The 21,079-nt window shown below is 44.3% G+C and overlaps 1 protein-coding gene across 1 annotated transcript in view; it reads right to left on the bottom strand.

Moving 5' to 3' along the window:
* Positions 1-21,079, bottom strand: part of ARPP21 (cAMP regulated phosphoprotein 21) — a 102,842-nt gene that overhangs the window by 39,497 nt on the left and 42,266 nt on the right. Inside the window, exons 15-19 of the mRNA XM_006097077.3 lie at positions 19,954-20,187; positions 11,686-11,867; positions 10,541-10,645; positions 9,292-9,552; positions 6,791-6,917 (exon numbers count right to left, since the gene is read on the bottom strand). Of these exons, the coding sequence (XP_006097139.1) occupies positions 6,791-6,917; positions 9,292-9,552; positions 10,541-10,645; positions 11,686-11,867; positions 19,954-20,187 (909 nt within the window). The remainder of the gene's footprint in view (positions 1-6,790; positions 6,918-9,291; positions 9,553-10,540; positions 10,646-11,685; positions 11,868-19,953; positions 20,188-21,079) is intronic.

Below are 21,079 nucleotides of genomic sequence, written 5' to 3'. Positions count from 1 at the left end.
TCTGTATTTCTTCCTTGAGAACACACAACTGGTTTTCAGGGTATTAGAATGAAGGTTTGAATCAGTGCAATCTCTATCTTAACGGTCAGAGAGTGTCTCAGAATGACTCTTGGATCATGCTGTTATCCTATCATCGTAAGCAAAGTAAAACCAACAGGGTCTACACTCCCTGACCTGGCTTCCTCTTCCCTCCTCATCCCTCTGCAAATCTATGTAAAAGAAAGAAAGGCATACAATCTTTATCTCACCTATCATTCTTCTCTCATTAACTAGACAACAGAAAGCCTGGTGGAAGGCTTATTTCCATCTTCTCTGTCAGGGCAGGGGAAGATGATGGTGAAGCTCCAACTTCTCTCTAATGAAGGGTGGGAGTAGGGGAGGGAGTGATAACATATATCCAAGTTTCCTGGATAGTTTCACTTCTCTTTCTGTGCTCTCCTTACAACCCGCATGTTAGATGGTGCCTAGTTCACAGTCAAGGGCCAAATCTCCCAGGTCAGACTCTGTCAGCTTGAGTGAGCCTGCTATTCCACGTTGGGCGGGAGGCTGGCCTTCAGTTTCCTCATTTCTCAAAACTGAGTGATTAAGCTTCATTTCTATTTCTACTATTCAGATCTCATGATGGCTGTTGGACAGAGTGTCAGAGCAAGTCCAAGGGAGACTTCTGTTGAAGAGAAAAGAAGCTCAAAAACTTCTAAAGACCTCACCATTGTCTCCTGCAAGAGATTCAAGTCCATAGGCTTAAAGAAACCTGGCAGAAGCCACGTGAGATTTAGCAATCTGATGCATTTTTATAAGATGATCTTTTCATGATTTCTTTCTGAACTATGAAAAGTAAAACATTTTCATGAAAAATGTTCAATAAAACTGGCTTTTACCCTAAATGACTCATTCAGCAGATGGGTGGGAGAAGGGCGGATTTTAAAAAGCAGAGGTGAGAGGCATCTTTACAGTTTTCAGAATCCACACCAAATGACTTACTACAGACATAAGTTCACCCAATTAATTAAAATTCACCCAAGTTCTGTGGTTTTTCGCCCTTCCTGCTCTGCAGCCATCTTCTCTTTGTACTCTATTTTCATGATACTTAAGATGATGGTCTATTAGGAAAGCAGAGCTGTTGGGTTGTCTGTTTAAACAGTTATGCACATTATTATTCTACCTCAACCTAAAGTAATATTACCTGGCATTAAGCAGCAGTATTGAAAACTTGGCAAGTAAGAGATATAGGCAGCAACTTGAAGGAACTTACATATCAGCTATATATGGTCAGAGGGCCTTTGCCTTATAGACTATTTCTATGGAATGTTTCTATATTATTTTAGGGAATGAAACCAAATAATAACATGCTCTGAATAACTCCCAACCTGGGTCTTTGGGGGTACTGGGGACAAACTTTGCCTTGAGATTCATTTTAAAACTTTTAGAAGTCTTATAATTGGACTCATGAACATGCACCTCTCAGCAACTGATAAAATTAGTAAATAGAAAATCAGCAAAAGTATATAAGTTCTGAACAACAAAATATGATCAGGATTTCATTAACATGTATAGAATGCTCCACACAACAACAGCAGAAAGCTCATGAAACATTCAACAAGATAGACAACATCCCAGGCCATAAAACCAACTTCAACAATTTTATAAGAATTTAAACAATGCAGAATGTGTTCTTTGACTATAACGGAAAATCTCTAAACCCACTCAAAAAATTAAAACCACCTAGCATATGTTTATGCGTAGCATATTCATTTTGTGTGGACACAGCTAAAGCAGAGCTGAAAAGGAAACCCACAGCACTAAATGCTTACATTAGAAAAAGTTTTCAAATCAATAATCTAATGATCTCTAGAAACTACAAAAAGTAGGGCAAAACCTAAAGTGAGCAGAAGATAGAAAAGAATACAGTTAAACAATAGAAACAACCAATGAAACAAACAGCTAGTCCTTAGCAAATATCATTGAAATTGATAAATCTAGCAAGACTGACAAAAATAAAACGAGAATTGAAAAATCACCAGTATCAAGAATGAAACAGGGTATCACAACATATGCTGTAGCTATTAAAAGGATAATACATACTGCTAACAACTTAGATGAAATGGACACTTCTTCAATTACCACAAACTACCAAAATTCAGCAAAGATGTGATAGTCTGAGTAGTCCTATAACCATAATTAATTGAATTCATAATTAAAAAGCTCTGGAAATTATCTTCAAATATAAAGTAAACAATAATGTTTCCAAAATTCTCCAGGCCCAGATGGTTTCACTGGAATATTCTATCAAACACTTTATCACCAATTTTACACAATTTCTTTCAAAACTGGTTAACCAAGAATTTGCATACATATATGCATAACCCATACACACAGACAATAGTGTGGTGAAGGCCTGGGGTGTGGGCTAGAAGGGGTCAATGGGGGAGGAAAGGGGACAACTGTAATACTTTCAATAAAGGTAAATTTTTAAAAATTAAAAGAGAAACACTTCCCAATTCATTTTATGATGCCAGTATTATTCTGATACCAAACCATGATTTATCATCCCCCAAAGCCCATTTGTAAACGCGTATAGGACCTTACAAGCACATTTTTGTTTCTTTTAGGATATGGCCACAATTTTGGAGACCCAAGAATGACGCTACATATATTTCCTTTTAAGTGGAGTTGGAGACACTATCTTATAGGAATTCTCGCTGCCCTTTCCAATGTATGATTTATGCATAAATGTTTCTGCCATCTGCTGTTGTCCAGCTCTGGGAAGTCATGTGGAAGCTCATGGTGCATTGGGAAGCAAAAGTCCAGGTTCCTGATATGTTCTGTTCTTAAGCCAACTTATGCATTTGAATAATTGTCATCTGCTTCTGTAACATGGGCCTGGTTATTTAGTTCCAACATGCACGTTGCTATGTGATCATCCATGCCACCAATAAAGACAGAACCAGTAACTGTGCTTAAGTTGTTACCATGAAGTGGTTAATGAACACCTGGCTGCTCCTTTCAACTCATCAACCTTGGGACCCAGAGTAACTTATTCCACCTCTCCGAGCGACAGTTTACCTGTCTGTAAAACAAGGGTGCTAATAGCTGTATTTCCCTTATAATTTTGCGGTGGGGAGAAAACATTGCAATGTTGATAAACACTAAGTACAGCAACTAGCCCATAAGAGATCCTGATCTCATGGTGGATATAATTATTGCTAACATTTCTATGGCCTTAAAGATGTTATTGATTAAGAGTAAAAACAATGAGTAGCGGCAGCTCGTCCTAGGCTAACACCCTGACTCTGTTCCCAGGCCTCCTTTTCTCTGACTTCTTAGTGAGGCAAAGCAGTCCAACCTAGGCCCTTCCTTGTTTCACTGTCCCCAGCTTTAATAAACATCCTATAAAAAAAGTAAAACCATAGCGACAAAGCTGTTAACTAAAAGCAGTATAATAACTGACTACTAAGATGGACTGAAAGGTTTGTTCCTCAGCACTTCATTTCAGTATCTGGCCACTGAGCAAAATCTCTTCTCCAGTAAGACACTCTCACATCCAAATCTTTCAAAGCCAGAATGATTTGAAAACCATAGTTGTTGTTTTTTTAGTTCTAATCTAACTGCCTTTCTATGGAGTCTTGGTTACCAACAATTGCCTCAAAGAAAATTGCCACCTCCTCCACTGTTGTGGGTACCTGCTAATGCCAAATTGGCAATAATCAATTTCTCCATTAGAGACATATAAATTAAAAGTTTTACTTTTCCTCACATAGGTAGCTACAACGTTCAAATACCATTTTGCATGCCTGCTACTTAATTTCTCCAAAATTTTTAACATTCATGGCCTTTATTTATAATCATCACCAACATAAGCTGCTCCTGCCACATGCTTAGCACCTTGATCACCCATTCGCAGAGTAAAGGGTTCAAAATCACCCACAGAAGGCTCTTATGACCCCTCAGTGGGCCTCAGTGTCACTTAAGTGTCCTATTATCAATTATGGAACATCTAATTCACTTTCTAAAATTCCACTATGGATACTCTTCAGGCTTAAGAAAGATGTAGTGACTTACAGCAATTTGAGGGACATTTTCTATTGTAATTAAATAAAGATTAAGAATGATGCCAAGAAGCAAATTAGGATTAAAATCTCATTTGGCTTCAGCTGGCATAACCTTGTCTCGTTCTAACGCTTAATCACATGATAGCTGGATTTGCTATGCTACAATCTGGTGTCTGTGCCAGTAGAAGATGGAAGAGAGTCAGATCCAGGATGCAAACCTGTAGGAGACAGGAGGAAGGGTGAGGCAGGGCACTGGGGTGTGCCATGCCAACACTGGTTCAAGGTCAGCTTAAAGACAGAGAGGGCCTATCTTTGAGCTCCTTCAAGAAATGTTTTTATAGTTATCCAGAGAGGCTATGTCCTCCATGAGATAACTCACTGACAAAGAGTTGCTCCCCAAACAACTCTGCCAATGTCCCTTTGGAAAGTCTCAGCCAGTGTCACTGAATCAGCAAAAGGGCCGCCACCTGTAGGACCGGGAGCCGCCATGCGTTGTCACAAGACATTGCATGAGTGGGGTCCTGGACTTTATTAGCAGAGGTGATTCTCAGAGAGGTCAGGGGACATCATCTGCCTCCCCAAACATTCAGCAAATTCAACACCGCAGTGGGAACTGCATTGGATTTTAGGTCTGCTGTCACCTGGGATGACCACCAGAACTAGTTGCTCAAAGGTCTCGTTCCACGTGTGTATATTGATGTTTCACTTCTGGAGGAAGCACTGTTCATGTTATCATTTCTCTCTTCTCACCTTCCCAACCACCCACAAGACCACATTCGCTGCCACTCACTTCCTTCATACCTAAAGCACCTGCTTCTATTTCGAGCACGATACTGCTTCCCAAGGCATTCTTCTAATCGCAATGTCATTCTCTCGCCTTGGGGTGGCATTTCCGTGATGAAGTGGGAACACGGGACTAGTCAAAGGCACCAGGCTGCCATGGAACATGGTCTAGTGCTCTCTGAGATGGGGAGGACTTCTGCTTCCCTAAATTCTCTCTCTCGTAAAAAGAGATCACATGTTCTAAGGAAACCTGAAGCTTGCTCCTAACCTGAGTCTGCTGCCCAGTTAACACATCCATCCAACTTTCTCAGCCCCTCACATGGACCCAGAGATTACAGGTTTCATGGGATCCAGAACATCCATAACCACATTCCTATACATCAACTGCACTCTAACACAAGACTGAAATATCTGTTTAGAAAACTCGCACAATGGCACAAAACAAAATTCAAAAATATTTGTATAATTAGCATATGCACCTTTCTCCTCCTAAAGGCATTAGGGACCAAAAGTAAGATTTCACCATGGCCTTTGGACCAATAGCTAGAAAATGATGAATAAGTTAATTCTTTGATACACATTAGCCAAAGAAAATAAGATAGTGCAGAATGCAAACAACACATTACTGTAGTATATATCAAAACGCATAACACAGTTACCACCAGATGATAGAATAACTTTTTCCAACACTCAGAGAAAAATGTACCAAATGCTCTTTTTAAAAACAACTAAGTTTTTGAAACCTTTCGTTTTCTTATTACTGAAAAGGCATAACGTCAATTCAGAGGTCAACAGAGAATGTTTCCCAAACTGGCACAGTGTTGCAACAAGACAGCGTCTGGTTGGATGCTACACGTTTCTCTAGTTCCTCTCCCACAGCCTTTAAATGGCCACGAGGCGAACTGAAGACCACACGGCTCTCCCAAACACAGAGGAACATAAACATTGCTCCAATCTGACAAAATGCTGCTGGTGTCAGCGTGAGTGATGTTGGGGTGGCTGTTACTGGTATCAACCCTCGGCAAGGACTATACTTTCTGTCACAGCTTATAACAATGGTACATCTTGTGTGTCACACACACACAGCTGTAGCTATTATATACACACACTGAGTGCAGAAATCCGGTGACAGACGACAGAGCAGGCATGGATGAGCAGCCATGGGGGGGGGGCACTGCTCTCACGGGACCTACTTACGGAAGGAAGGCAGGGTCCCCAGTCCGGCGGTCTGGTCTTCAGCACGACAGTGAGCCCTGCGGTGCGGTCAGCAGGAGGGACAGACACCTCCCCCAGCACCGGTCCCTCAGCCCTGCCAGGCCATGCTGCTCTCTGGGCCCCGGCATCCCGTTAGGAGTGTGACACAGCAGGGAAAGAGACCGGTTCACTGTGAGACCTGCTACTCACTCTCGTACAGTGCATCGGCCCCCCTTCCCACTGCACAGTGGCTGCCGAGCTCCGGCGGAGGCGGGTGGCCCTCGGGACAGGGCGCCGCGGCGTCAGAGTTGCACCGGGACACAGGCTGCAATGCCAGTGGCCTCCTTCTAAAGACAGGGCTTTGCAGGGCGGGGACAGCAACAACCTGGCGTGGTCCCCCTAGCCTCAGGGACTGGGGAGGAATTCTCTTTAAGTTGAAATAGGGAAAAAATAAAAAAGGTCTGAACTAGGAAGATAGGGGTATGGTTGTCTCTCTGCTTCAAAATAAACTAAGAGGATTCCAGACTCGTTGGTGGAGACTGCACTTAGCATGCACGGCTGGGATGCTGAGCGATGGGGTACCTTCTGGTACCTGTTACTTTCCCGCACAGAGTTAATCAAACGCCCCGTTCTCTTCCCCAGGAAAGGGCAATGAGCTGGTTTAAATCGCTGCACTTGAATATTCATCCGGAGGGGACAGCTGAGAGATTTACGTGCAAAAGGAAGTGGGTTAGAGGAGGAGACGGGAAACAGATTCCAAGTACCTGCTTGCTGTGCTGTCTGCGGCAGCTGCTGGCCCCTCTGAGCACTGTACTGAACCGAGGCCATGGGCCGGTACTGCTGCGTGGTTGAGGTAGGGTACTGACCAGACGGGTAGTAATATATGGGCATCTGTGGGAAGAAGGGAAAAACAGCAGGGAATGACAACTGTACATCAAGTTTTTTAAACCTAAAATATATTGTCATCTTATGACAAAATTGTAGTAGATTATAAACACAGCCGTCAAAATCTTCTCCAAGTTTAGGCGGGTGTACATGCTACCATCCCATGAAGAAGGGAAATCAATTTCCCACGCCCTTGAATCTGAGCTGGCTCTGGGCTGTAGTATATTCAGCCCCACGAGGCTGAAATGATGACTTTGAAGACCCCTTGAGGAGACTTGCAGCTCCCACTTTCGTGGGAGGAGAGCCCAGGCACCAGGACAAGACTTCCGGCCACCCAGCTGGAAAAGACCGGGGGCGAGCAAGCACCCCAGTCAACAGGCTACACCAACGTTCTAGGCATGGGGGTGAGGCCATCTGGATGTTCCTGCCTCGGTCATGTCGCCCCAGCCAATGCCATGTGCAGAGAGAAGAGCCATCCCTGCTGAGTCCTGTTCAAACTGCTGACCTAGTCGTGGTGGTTGTTTTAAAACACTGAATTTTGTGTTGTATCAAAATGAAACAAGTATACATGACAAGTCAGACAAAACTGACCTTCAAGGTATAAAATTCTCTGCATAAGTTTAACATGTTTCCATGTCTGCCCATGGACTGCATCTCAAGAGTTCTTTTCATTGGTCCATAGATGAGTAATCAATTTTAAAATGTTTACTAAAATCATTTAAAATCACTATGGGTTATAACCTATACTTTCATCTTTATTTCTTCTAAAATAGAAATTCATGGATGTCCAAACTGATCATGAATAATGAACACCTGTTTTGTTTTCCCTGTTCCTCTTTCTATTTTTAAGTCTATTGAAGGGGGAATAAAATGATTTCTGTTGCAGACATACCAGGGGCTCTGAGCTATCTTTGCTCTAGCTGTCCACTAACTGAAATTCCTTCATGGAGGAAGGACTTTTTTTTTAAATCCTTCAATTAAATATTCTTCCATCTCTTCTCTTTGACAGCAGAAATGGGTCAGAACACTTCATGCTATTTTATAGTAAAGTATAATTATATACTACATAATTTTCCCAACAATTATGCTTAAAGTATTTAATTTATTAGCAAAATAATATATTAATGAATCCCTTTCTCCTATAACTTAAAATTATTTTTCACATCTCCTTAAATCCTATTAGCAAAAAGATATCCCCGAGAAGGCAACTGAAGATGAACTATTAACCACTCAAAGTAAAATGAACATCTGAGTGAAAATTATTTCATGGTGGAGGGTTTTGCCGGGCTTGAAAAGAAAATTATTTATTCAAGATATAATGGCGGTGAAACAAATGATAAGAAGTTGACACCTTAGTTGAAGCAGCTCATCCAATACAATATTTCATAATTAGGATGGAATTTGCTTGAGAGGTGTGTGCCTTGAAAATGGACCAACAAATGCCTCTCTGCATTTCACATCTTGACAGTAATCACTTGCAATATTCTGCAAGGGACACCCAGGAGAGCCCCCGAGATGTTTGGTGGTGAACAGCAACACATCATCAGTCTTTGAGAAGACAGTAAAAGTCAGTGATCTGTGGCGTCATACATGCTCCAGTCAATTAAATATGATGAATGGCTACTTGTGAGAGCACCAGTGAGCTCAGCTTCCCCCTGGAGAAAGGGAAGGACACCGTGGATGCTGGCTTAGCTTCCGCCTTTATGTCACCGAGGAGCTCCTGCCTGGAGCACCAGGTTTGCTCCAGAAAATGCTTTGAATCCACAAGAAGGGAAGGAATGAGCTTGGCCGGCATGGCTCGGTGTTTGAGTGTCGACCTCTGAATCAGGGGGTCATGGTTCAATTCCTGGTCAGGGGAATGTCTGGGTTATGGGCTCTATCCCCAGCATGGGGCATGCAGGAGGCAGCCAATCAATGATTCCCTCTCATTATTGATGTTTCTCTCGCTCTCTCCCTTCCTCTCTGAAATCAAAAATATATTTTTTAAAAAATAAGGGAAAAGAATGAATTTCCAAAGCAGCAGCAAGAGAACACTTGGCACCCCTCCCCTCAGCAGGCTTCCTTCTTGCCCAGGGCTTTCCCCTCCTAGGCAAGCCCATGAGCAGGATGCCTCAGGGAAGGGACTGGCTCGGGTGGCCTCTGTACCAGCGGGGTCTGGAAAACAGATGTTTCCCACTGTATCATGGCCATCTGGGCCAGTTTCATTGAACTTCCTTCTTGAGCCCCAAGTCTTTGCACAAGGACAGACCAAGCCCTGCAGTTGGGGAATACACGTCTGGACCAGAAGGACCTGGTGATACTCCACATGGAAAGATAGGGGTCCACGTGCACTACAGATCAACTACATACAGGTCACAGGTGTGAGAGAAAGCATGCTCACCTGTGCAGGTGGAGGCTGTTGCACAAATCCCTGTGGGGAGGGCGGGGCCTGGAGGACTTGTTGAGAGATGGAAGGTCCAGAGCCTGAGAACCCGCCTGTGGGGAGCTGTTGGCCCGTGGAGGCAATGACATAGCCGGGCTGTTGGTTAGGCTGTGGCATGAGGGATGGTGGGTAGACAGGGCCGGATGGGGGCTCGGGGGTCTCTCCCGAGGACTGCCTGCTCAGGTTCATCTGACCGAACTGTGTTGCCACGTCTTCTCTCTGCAAGACACAGAAATTAAGGAGGAAATCAGCAAGATCGGCTTAGGAATGGGAGAGGCAGACACAGGCCTCATGCTTGTCCCTGTGGGAGAAGCAGGCAGTACACATTGGGAAAAAAATTAAAAAAAAGGAATTTGGGGTCCAGAACAAGAGAACATACCAAGAAAAATCAGATTTAATCATCCCAAGGGACAAGATGGCAAACAAGTTGACCCAAATCTCCCTCTTTCAGTGGAAATTAATTATTTTTTTCATTAAGGGCTTGGGCTCCTCAGGATGGTGCTGAGACAAGGAGGGCTTAGTGTTTTGTCCTGAAGGGCCAGCTGGTCTTCCCAGCAGTAACCACAGGATCTGTCTCTGGGGAGAGGAAGAAGGACCCATGGTCATGGTCACCCATGGATGCTGCAAAGATGGAACCAGGACTGGCACCACCAACAGGCTGGGTGGGACCCCATTTGTTTATTAGGGAGTCTTCGCGCACTGGCCTGGCCTGAGATTTAGTGGCGATGTTCACTGTAATTGTCCAGAAGGACCTAGTACGTGGAGGGAAAGTAAAGTGGAAGTTGGGGGATTGGGATGTGAGAGGAACAACTGTATCAGGAGCTTAGGGTGATGACGGTTACTATCTCGACACTGACTTTTAGGTATTTCCAAACCGTCACACCAAGTTGATAAGTTTCTGTGTTTCTGACTTCTGATTCTGGATGCATTCAATTCCTGTGAGCTGGTAAGCTCTTTACAAAGGTACCAGATTGCAGAAGCACTCAACGTGGGCAGGAGACGGAAAGAAAACCAGGATTTTGAAGATAGGTTGCAAAGATGGAATGAGACAGACACACACACACACACACACACACACACACACACACACACACACACAGAGTCATAGTCAGCCCAGGGCACCCACCCAACATCAGCCAGCCCTACACAGGAACGTGGTAGAACCAAGAGAACATGAGCGGAGAAGTCAGACACACAGAAGTCCTACCATGGGGAACTGCTGCGTTGGAGACACAGGCAGGAGATGCTGGGGAGGAAAAGAAACTGCTGGATATTGCACTGACTGGGAGGAAGCCTGCAGCCCCTGGACAGACTGCGGAAAGAAAAAGTTGATCAGGTAACAGGGAAGCATGGGGGTTGAAATCCCATGAAAGGCTGTCATATCTGAAGCTTAACCACCGCCCCACCCCACACAGATCCTCTTGGTTCCATGCACTCCGGAGAGGGGAGCCGGCCACCCGGGAAAGTGAGATCCATGCAGGGCAGAGGCAGGCAGCCTTGAGGGAGGCTCGTCTGCTCAGCGTGAACATTCTTGGCAGAAGGTGCTGCTACATTTTCATGCTGTCGGTTAGATCCCCTGGGTCTAAAAATATTGCCCCCAAAATACTGCATATCAGGACCTTCCCCCATGCAAAGATTTTGCTGTGTTTGAGCCATCTGGGTAAGCCAGATCAAAACGTAAGCAGAGCAATTTAAGCTGCAATAAAAAAAAATCTACCACCTTCAGGGAGATTTGCCAAAGAAATCTACCACCTTCAGGGACTGAGAAGTAAGGAAATAAATACTTAAAAGGAGGTTTGCTCCAGCAAACTGCCTGGAACACTTCAGGTTTCATGTGTCACCCTAGGGCCTAGGCAATGGGGGGCAGCTCTACGTCTCCAAGGCTGGTGTGAACAGCCAGGCCACCTTGGAATGAACTGATTTCTATTCTTCCCACTGATTTAAAATTGTAATACTGACTCACTGCAGGCACGAACACTTGTTCTGTGTTGGGAATGGGTGAGCCAGATGATACCAAGACCTGGGTGGGAACGTAAGTTCAGTTCCCAAGAAAGGCTCCCTGATACATAAAAGTAGCATCTGGACCTAAGAAAAAGCTCATCATGCATTCTCCCTGGTTCTATATCCTCCCCAGGTAAGTCATTGGATGGGGCATCATTTCTGTCTAAACTTAAGGATCCAGGTGAGATCCTGTCGACCTGCAGCCACGGACTCCAGGCTGCCAGGTTTTACTTAGAAGAGGATGGAGGTGGGACCGATGGAGAATATGCCCCCTTCCTGGCGCACCGCTGCTCTGAAGACCGCAGTCTCTGTCTGGGACCCCATCCCCCTGCCTCCCAACCAGCTCCTCACCTGAGGGACCAGTGGGCCCGCCATCTGCGGCTGCGGTGGCTGCACCTGCTGCTGCGGCTGAGGGGAGGGCTGCTGCCGGGGCTGCTGCTGGGCCGGCCCCACCACGGCGCCTCGCAGGGGCTGCTGGCTGGCAGGGGGGTTGTAGATGGCGGGGCTTCCATCGGGATTCACAAAGGGCTGTCCTGCAGTGGAGTCAGACAGAACTCGGTCCAGGTGGGCACTTAGCTCTCCTTTGCCAGAAAGAACCACTCTGATTCATTCGAAACAGCCACCTGCCCAGGCAGCGTGGCTCAGTGGCTGAGCATCGACCTATGAACCAGGAGGTCACGGTTCGATTCCCGGTCAGGGCACATGCCCGGGTTGTGGGCTCTATCCCCAGTGTGGGGAGTACAGGAGGCAGCCAAATCAATGATTCTCTCTCATCATTGATGTTTCTATCTTTCTCTCCCTCCATCTCTGAAATTAAAAAAAAAGCAACCTCAGGTAAAGAGGCGAGGCAGTGGGAATCCAGGACACCCCACCTTCACCATGGGAAGACGTGGCTGTTTTTGAGCCACACGCTTAACCTGGGTAACAATGTGAGGCCAGAGCAACGCACGTAAGTCCGCCACCTTCGGGGAGATTTGCCAAAGCTGGTGCGGCCGTGTGCAGAGGCTCCAGTGGAGAAGCCATCTCAGGAAGCTTTGTGTTTGCTGCCCTAACCTCACAGCCATCAGCGGGACTACGCACACCGAGAGGGGCTGCTTTCCTTTTATGCAGCCCCAGCGACGTTCGGTTACACGTTATTTACCAATACGTTTGTTTAGCTTCCCCTGGCCTTGTCACCTATTCAGTATCATTGTCATTTCCACAAACATATATTCAACAGAACATACCACATCCATCCACGTGCTTCCCTGAATAGACGCACGGGGGAGTACATGAGTTTAGATTTTAAAGGTCATGCATAATAAACTTATCACGGAATCAGCTTCTAATGGCACAGGGAAAAGAGGTATTTTGCCTGGTGAAATAAAGGCATAGCTCACTTTTTTATTGCGAGTATTTGGGGAGTGTTTTCGAGTTTACAGAATAGTAGTACTGGAGCCTCATCTTTACTCTGTGAGGAAGGAAATGAAAGCCCTGCAGAAAGATAGGAATTAGGAGCTGAAGGGAAGAGAGTCAAGGGCAGCAAACGAAGAGAAAGGGGGGGGGAGGTAAAAGGGAGGACCAATAGGTTTCCAATGTGGCAGGTGCAGTGACAGGCACCTGATATGCATGACCTCAGCTCTTCCAACAACGCACAGATATGCAATCTCACCTGACTGGAGACAAGGAAATAAAGGCTCAGAGGGAGCAAGCAACTTACCGAGAAACAAACAACAACTACAAAAACAGTGAGAGAACCAGGAAAGGCCCATGGTCAGTGTGACTCCAAAGTCCATTCACTCCGTATCACACCCAATAGCTGAAGTCCACCAGCTACGTCTACATAAAGAGTAGCTGGTACACTGAGGTACCATGGGAAAGATCACCCATCACTGGAAAGTAACAAGCCATGCACAAGAGGTGGGGGCCATGTTTCAAGATGAAATCACACCCAGGACTGGCAGATAAAGAATGAGGAGGATCCGAATATGGGGCAAGGAATGGGCAAACTGTGTGTGTCCTTCCTTCCCTTTTCCACAACCCCCACTACCCTATGGGAAAGCAGTGGGTATGTTTGTCCCCAAGCTAAAGCCCCCAAAATATTCTCTAGGAATCTGAGCGAAATGCCTGGGAGGAGGAGGACTCCCAGCATGAGGCTGGTGTCTCCAAGGAGGATCCCCCCTCCCCCGCCTGCCTGGCAGAGGCAGAGGCAGCTTGCTGAGTTCTTCCCAAGCACGTGTCTACGGCCTCTCCTTGCATTGTTCAGTGTGCAGGGCTTGCACGAGCATCTGATTCAGGGAAGGGGCATGTGATGGCCGAGGAAACCAGCCTTGTGCTTTTGTAACATATGTGAAGAACCACCAAAGATCACCAGCAATGTGAGGAAAATTAGCAGCGGCAACCACCAAAAAAAGAACAGAGAGGGAAATATAAAACCTGACCCAAAGGAAATGATATTCTAGTGAAAAAAAAAGCTGTATGCAACTTAACAACAAAGAACCAACTGTTCTCAAATGATGTTAATTAGATGATGTTTGCTAAGTGAAAGAAACCAGTCCCCAGAGGGCAGCGACTGTATAATTCCAGTCCCATTTCATTCAAGATCAGGCATCATTTACCAACGCAATGGAACTCAGAATAGTGGTGTCTCTAAGGGGCCATGAGGGATGCTCCTGGGAGACGAGACATGCTCTATGTCTCACTCCAGGTGATGCTTACGCAGGTGTTCACATGTGCAAATATTTGCTAAGGCCACATGTCAGATGTGTGCAGGTCATGCCCATCACCTGTGCACTCTGTAAATGACATAAGAAAGGAAACTGGGATAGGTTGGCGAGGCAAATGCTGGTGGTGTAGTGAAATCAAACCAAGTTCTCACAGGCAAAGAACAATGGATTTGACTTCAGCTTAGTTAGGAACCGTATGGGAGCTTAGCATTCCCCATCATTACCAGGAAATTTCAGCCCAGATGTGTGTGTGTGTGTGTCTGTGTGTGTGTGTGTGTGTGTATAACAAGCAACTTTAAATGCTGCATTTCCATGAACATAACCTGCCAGAACTGATAACAGTTTCGTAACCAATCACACATGCTATGATGGAAGCAAATGTACCAGAATTATATTCATGGAACAATCACTAAATCGAGTGGCATTTTTTTCCTATTGTTCTTTATGGATACTTGTTTTCCTGTCACTGTCATTTAATTTTATCTCTTTTAAAAAACAGCTTTATTCTGGATTTTAAATCTGCAACCCATTTTCCCCACCACAAACCAGCAATTTTGGAAAAGATGAAAAATAGCTTAATTTCAAAAAAAAATTCCATTAGGCCATTTAGTGTTCAAATCCTTAGTGCCCCCACCTCCACCCCATTTTTTGTATCTTTAAAAGAGGAAAAATTTAGGTACCTAATATTTAAAAAAATCTTCACAGCAACTTTATATAAAACCATTTTAAAATTAGTCTATGTGCGTATAAAAATACACAAACATACAAACATATACACAACAATGGCAAACTAAAAGAAAGAATCTATTCTATTCTATATGACTTTCAACATCCCCGGGAAGTGTGAAAAGCTGAGCATAATTAGGGTGAAAAACATAACTGCAGATGGTCACGTGTTTTTTTCATACAGTTTAGATCCCGTTTGAAATATTATCAATATTATTATCAGAAGAAATAAGTGTTTTGAAATAATTACATAGGAAAAGAACTAAGAATCGACTTGGGTAGAGAGTGTTGGCACATTCTTCTGAAGGGGGAAGAAAGTATAGAAGATTGATTTGAGGAGAGTAAAAATAATGGAGGAAAATGAAAGAGGTGAGGTGGATGCCAGGAAAGAGAACAAATGATTTCCTAAGAGAGCAAGGATGGGTGACTCTTGGTTTTCAAGTTGGGCAATGATCACCTCTCTGTGTTCTACCATTTCCACCATCCAGATGCAGTGACCACTGAATACAAGCAGTTAGTTTGAATGACAGCTGAAGTCCAAAGGGGACAGAAAAACTAGCTGACCCTGGGACTCTCCAGCTCAGAAGAGGTCTTCATGTCAAGGACCCTGCACTGGCATGCCCCAGCAGGCCCTGGCACGTGTGTTGGCACCAGTACAGAGAGTGCAGTCACAGAGGTGAGCCCGTGCTGTGCGCTGCGCCAGGGCTGAGGAAAGGTTCTGTGCAGAGTGCTCACTCCTCTCCGATACATGACATTAGGTGAAACGTCTCCCTCTCCTCAGCAATATGGATAATGTGTAACAGATATTATTTTACTAATATATACTTATTGAGCCCTGCACAGTGACTAAGACTTTGTTATCCATTCCAGGATGCAAAACCAAAAATAAAAACACAACAAAGTATGACCCATTGTCCCCAGAACGAGCTTATAAATATGCCGGTATCAAGAAAATGAACCCGTGGGCAACTGACACAAGAAGCAAAGTAGTCACGTGCTCTTGGTTCTTAACAACAAGGCGTGTCTGCCATGTACTTGGCAGAAGGGTGTTTATTTTAAAAGGAAAAAAGGGGGTGAGAGAAAGATTTTCCTTTCCTAGGGTTTAGAAGGTGATCAATCTATAATAAAAGCGTAATATGCTAATTAGACCGAACGTCCTTCCAGACGACCTTCCGGATGAAGCTGGGGCTGCGAGGGCCAAGCCCCTTGCACGAATTTTGTGCATTGGGCCTTCAGTCAGATTATAAGGGAGCTGGTGATTATGGATAGGCAAGGATTCATCCAGATCTTGCAAAGATAGGTTTAAATAGTAGCACACAGAAACTTCACAGGGCATTTAAGACAAAGGTGGGAGTTTGGGTGAACAGATGCTAGAAGTCTTGTGAAATAGAAAAAAGGAGAGGGTCACGGAGGCCCATCGGGCTGTTCAAAGTGAAATCCCTGAAGGCAGCCCTCACATCACACACTCATGCACCTGCACAGATGAAGGCAAAGCAAAGTGGAATGAAACCTATCCCGGCACTGACAAGTACTTGAAGGATGCCAACGGCGACTGGAATCTCTGGATAGCACTGAGTTGAAAGAAAATAGCCAAACAAAGTTGAGTTTCTGCTAGAAATTTCCGAAAGGAGGCTGAGTCCAAGAAAGATCAAAGTCAAGGCTCAGAACAGGCTTGCCTTGCAAACACGAAGACCTAACAGAGAGGTAACTTTGAAACAGAGCCTCCAGATGCCTGAAAAGCAAAGGAAGAGCAGGCCCAAGGTCCTGAGCGCTGAGTCTAGGGCCAAAATGAAAACTTGTGGCTGTATCTGGGGAACTGCAAGAGCCAAATATTTAGTGCTTAGCAAGAGCCAAGTCAATTGTGCTGACAAAGGAAGTTTCATTTTTGTTTCATTTAGAAGACATGACTGGCAGGCACTTCGTATTTTCAAATCATTGCTTGTCTTACTCCTGCTTAAAACAGATATTTCATCAATCCTAATTTCATACTTGAGCCACATTCTCAAATATAAGACATTAGATGGAAAACTGCTCCCTATCCACCTCAATATATATGTGTATATATGTATATATGTGTATGTATGTGTGTATATATATATGTGTGTATGTATGTGTGTGTGTGTGTGTGTGTGTGTGTGTGTATATATATATATATATATATACACACACACACACACATATATACACTGAGTGGCCAGATTATTATGACCGGCCAGATTATTATGACTGACCAGATTATTATGACCACCCCATCAGTACAATGAAGTGAATTAGTTATGCAAATAATAATAATAATAAAACCTTGAGAGTATTTGCTTAGGAAGTTTTTAATATTCAGTATTTTTGGAAGTGTCAATGAAGTACTGATGGGGTGGTCATAATAATCTGGCCACTCAGTGTGTGTGTGTGTGTATAATGAGTAGTTGATAATATTTCAATTATATGTAATTATTGATTATTGACCACCTGTGCCTAAGCACGGTGTATAAGACTAATTTGTTATCCAATCTAGGGAAGTAAAAAATAGCCAAATATGGTCCCTTTCCACCAGAGCATATAAATGTGCTGGTAACAAGGAAATGAACCCCAGAAAAATGGACATAGGAAGCAACGTAGTTATATCCTGTTGGTTCCTAACAGCCAGGAATTTCTACTATGTATTTGGCAGAGGATGAGAAGTGTGGATTTCATTCACAGAAATGACAAAGAAAGGGGAGTTCCAGCCCAAAGCGGGCAGATTTCCAGTTTCAGTAGTAGAGGCCTATAAGAGGTTAGACAGGTAGAGAGACAGACAGTCATGAACATATACACACCACACACACACACACACACACACACACACAATTATGCACATATTTTCAATTTACAAAAACATTCTGTAAAGCAAGAAACATCATAATCCACCTTACATCTCACCAATCAACCATAGTATACAATGTATTAGTACATTCTCCTTCTTGTCTAGGGATATTTTAAGGTCTAGCACAGTGGTTCTCAACCTTCTGGCCCTTTAAATACAGTTCCTCATGTTGTGACCCAACCATAAAATTATTTTCGTTGCTACTTCATAACTGTAATGTTGCTACTGTTATGAATCGTCATGTAAATATCTGATATGCAGGATGGTCTTAGGCGACCCCTGTGAAAGGGTCGTTCGACCGCCAAAGGGGTCGCTACCCACAGGTTGAGAACCGCTGGTCTAGCATTTGTCAGATCAGAGAAGTGTGTATGGCAGAGCCGTTCAACAGCTTGGTCAGATCCTGTTCCTTAGTTAGGATCCATTCTGAAAGGAGAGATTTTGACAACAGCTCTAATGACTCCACCCGATGAATAAGAATTGGGGCTTGGCACCAGAAAGAGCTTGCTTTCCTTTTCTGTAAACAAGATTACAGATGATAATATACACATACGCATGCACAGCCACACTGTCATTACAAGTAATATTCTCGCATTCTACCCGAAAAATACTCTGTTGTGCTTTTGTGAAACACTCTGCAATTTGGCTGAAAACGAAACAACTCAGAACGAATGCTTAGTTTTGTGCTCTTGTCTGCAAGCCCACCATCTCAATTAAAAGAGAAAGAATTTAAGCCAACAGAGTCAGATCGTACTTCAATCAGAGCCCAGAGTAGTGAATAGGACGCTGGTTTTCTTTTAATTTATTTTATAGTGCTTACGATGATCCAAATAAGATAAAGGCAATCTAATATTCTCCTTAGAAGTATCTAATCAGAAAGCTTTCAAATGGTTTTCAATAAAATGATTATGCCTTCTTTTTCCCTAAAGCTGATGGTATTTTCAAAACGTCTCAAACACCATGCCTTGGGAAAGTGCCATATGTTTTCATGAAACTGTGGCAATTATTCAAGTAGCTCTTTTACTATCATTCTCATGTTTCTCTGAATTTCCTAATTGCTGATAGCACTATATATGTCGGAAGATGGAGTCGGATCATTTTTATGAGCGTCACATCCGGTTTTGCATTTTCAAGTTTAGCACATCAAAGAAGTACACTGCAATAACCTAAACCAAACCTCAGATATATTTTGAGACAATTCAATCACTGGAAAGGCTTCTGAGGAAGTGACGAGTCAAGGTCAAACCTTCCAACCCAGGCTCTCTCAACCACTGCACGGCTGACATTTTGGGGCTGCGTACTCCTGTGTTGTAAGGAGCTGACCTGTGCCTTGTAGGATGTTTAGTAGCACCTCTGGCCTCTACCTCTGGCCAGTAGCAGCCCCCTCCTCCCCGGGTCATGATAATCAGAATGTCTGCAGATATTGCCAAATACCTTGGAGGCATGGGCAACATTGCCCAGCATGGGAAGTCTCCCTCATAAAGCAAATGCTCATCCGTCTGTTGGCTCAATGCTCTGGGTCTATGGAAGTTAACCAAATGCTAGAGAAATGAAAAAACTAAGAGCCAATAGCCTTTTACCTTTGAAGAAACCATAATCAGGAAGTTGCCACTTTTCCAAAACCAGTCTAGGCCTTAAATCTCTAAAATACACAAGAATATGCTCTCTGTACCCTCTTCGCCGCTGATGTCGCTGATGTGCCTTATTCTCCAGTAGGAACTGGGGGAAGTGGCAAGGCCAGGAATATCTGCTACAGTTAAGAATCCACTCTGCGTCCCAACTAATGTCTCACGTTCATGAAATATTTTGGATGCAGAAACACTTTGAACATCATAACAGGCTATGCATGGATTTATTCTGAGAAACACCAAGTTTCAATTAGTGTATCCCAGTTCACCACTCACTGATCTCAGATCTTAGTTCCTGGGAAGACATGAGAAACACCATGTTCAGTGATGAGCGGACAGAGAACAGGGACCATTTCTGGGAAGCATCTATGCCTATATACCTATATCAATACTGATAGCAGTACGGAGATGGAGGTTGTAGCAACAGATCCTAAGCCAAGACTCTCCATAGAAGTACATGCACCAAGCTCTCCTGCTCAAGAATCTATAATAATAAAAGGGTAATATGCTAATTAGACCGGACGTCCTTCCCTACGACCTTCCGGACAAAAGCCGCGGCGGGCGGGGGCTAAGCCCCTTGCATGAAATTCGTGCATCGGACCTCTCGTTTTCAAATAACTGGCTAGTAAAATCCTAAGACTGAGCAGGAGAACAAACTTCTGGTCTGGAGTCCCTGCCAAAGCAGAGGAAATGATACACGAACCTGTGTGCGGATTCAGAAGGATGCTTCCGGGCGGGATGCCTGTTGCAGCTTCCAGTGGAAGGAGGATGTAGCTGGTGCTGCCTGGACCGACCTGGCCCCCCATCCCATTCTCCGGGTAGGGCACGCAGCCAGGAGAAGTGGCCGCCACGCCCGGGACCAGGGGTGTGCTCTGGAGAGGCGGATGGGTGCGGGACAGCGATCCCGAGGAGCCGGCACTGCTGGACGACTCAGAACCTACCAGAGAGATACAAAGCGACACGTCATTCATCCAAGAGAAGAGGACAAAAACCACAGCTCTGGGTCTAAATGCTACTTTAAATAATCCATCATTCAAGGGTTCGAGGTGAGTGCTGCAGGGCAGGAATAATGAATGCCCCTCCCACATTTTGGGCTCATATTTTATTGAGATATCTGCTACACAGTTTTCAGATGTGTCAATTTCCTTAAAAAACGAGATTAAGAATGAACACTCTCTGAGCCTTCGTACATGCCCTTAGGGTGATTGACTGGTAAATGGTACCCTAAAGCTCTGAACTCAGTGCCTGAAAACTCCCATCACCCCGAGTAATTAAAGCCATGGGAACGTCTTACTGGAGTTATGAGACTAAAATGACTGAAATAGAGCTTTAAGAGACCAGTTTAAGGAGGAGTCCTGTGATATGCTAATCATACAGATGGTTCTTAAATACTGGTGCTTCAACATCCGCAAAGTTAAAATGTGAAGGCACAGAGCTGGAAATAATCTTTCCCCCCAGATGTGAGTAGAAGAAGTGGATCATTCCTATTGGGAGTGCTTAAGCTCTGCACTGTAGTTCACATGTTTGCAGAAGTCTTATTAATATAGCCAACAGGTGGACCAAGGAGGGTTTGGTCTTCATGACAATCATGAAGCATTCTTTTTTTTTAAAAATATATTTTATTGATTTTTTACAGAGAGGAAGGGAGAGAGATAGAAAGCTAGAAACATCGATGAGAGAGAAACATCGATCAGCTGCCTCCTGCACATCTCCTACTGGGGATGTGCCCGCAACCCAGGTACATGCCCTTGACCGGAATCGAACCTGGGACCTTTCAGTCCACAGGCTGACGCTCTATCCACTGAGCCAAACCGGTTTCGGTGTCATGA

Source organism: Myotis lucifugus, unplaced genomic scaffold, assembly GCF_000147115.1.
Source record: "Myotis lucifugus unplaced genomic scaffold, Myoluc2.0 scaffold_195, whole genome shotgun sequence".
In the NCBI taxonomy this organism is placed as follows: domain Eukaryota; kingdom Metazoa; phylum Chordata; class Mammalia; order Chiroptera; family Vespertilionidae; genus Myotis; species Myotis lucifugus.
The sequence above is the reverse complement of the archived record's forward strand: the minus strand, read 5'-3'. Positions and strand labels throughout refer to the sequence as shown.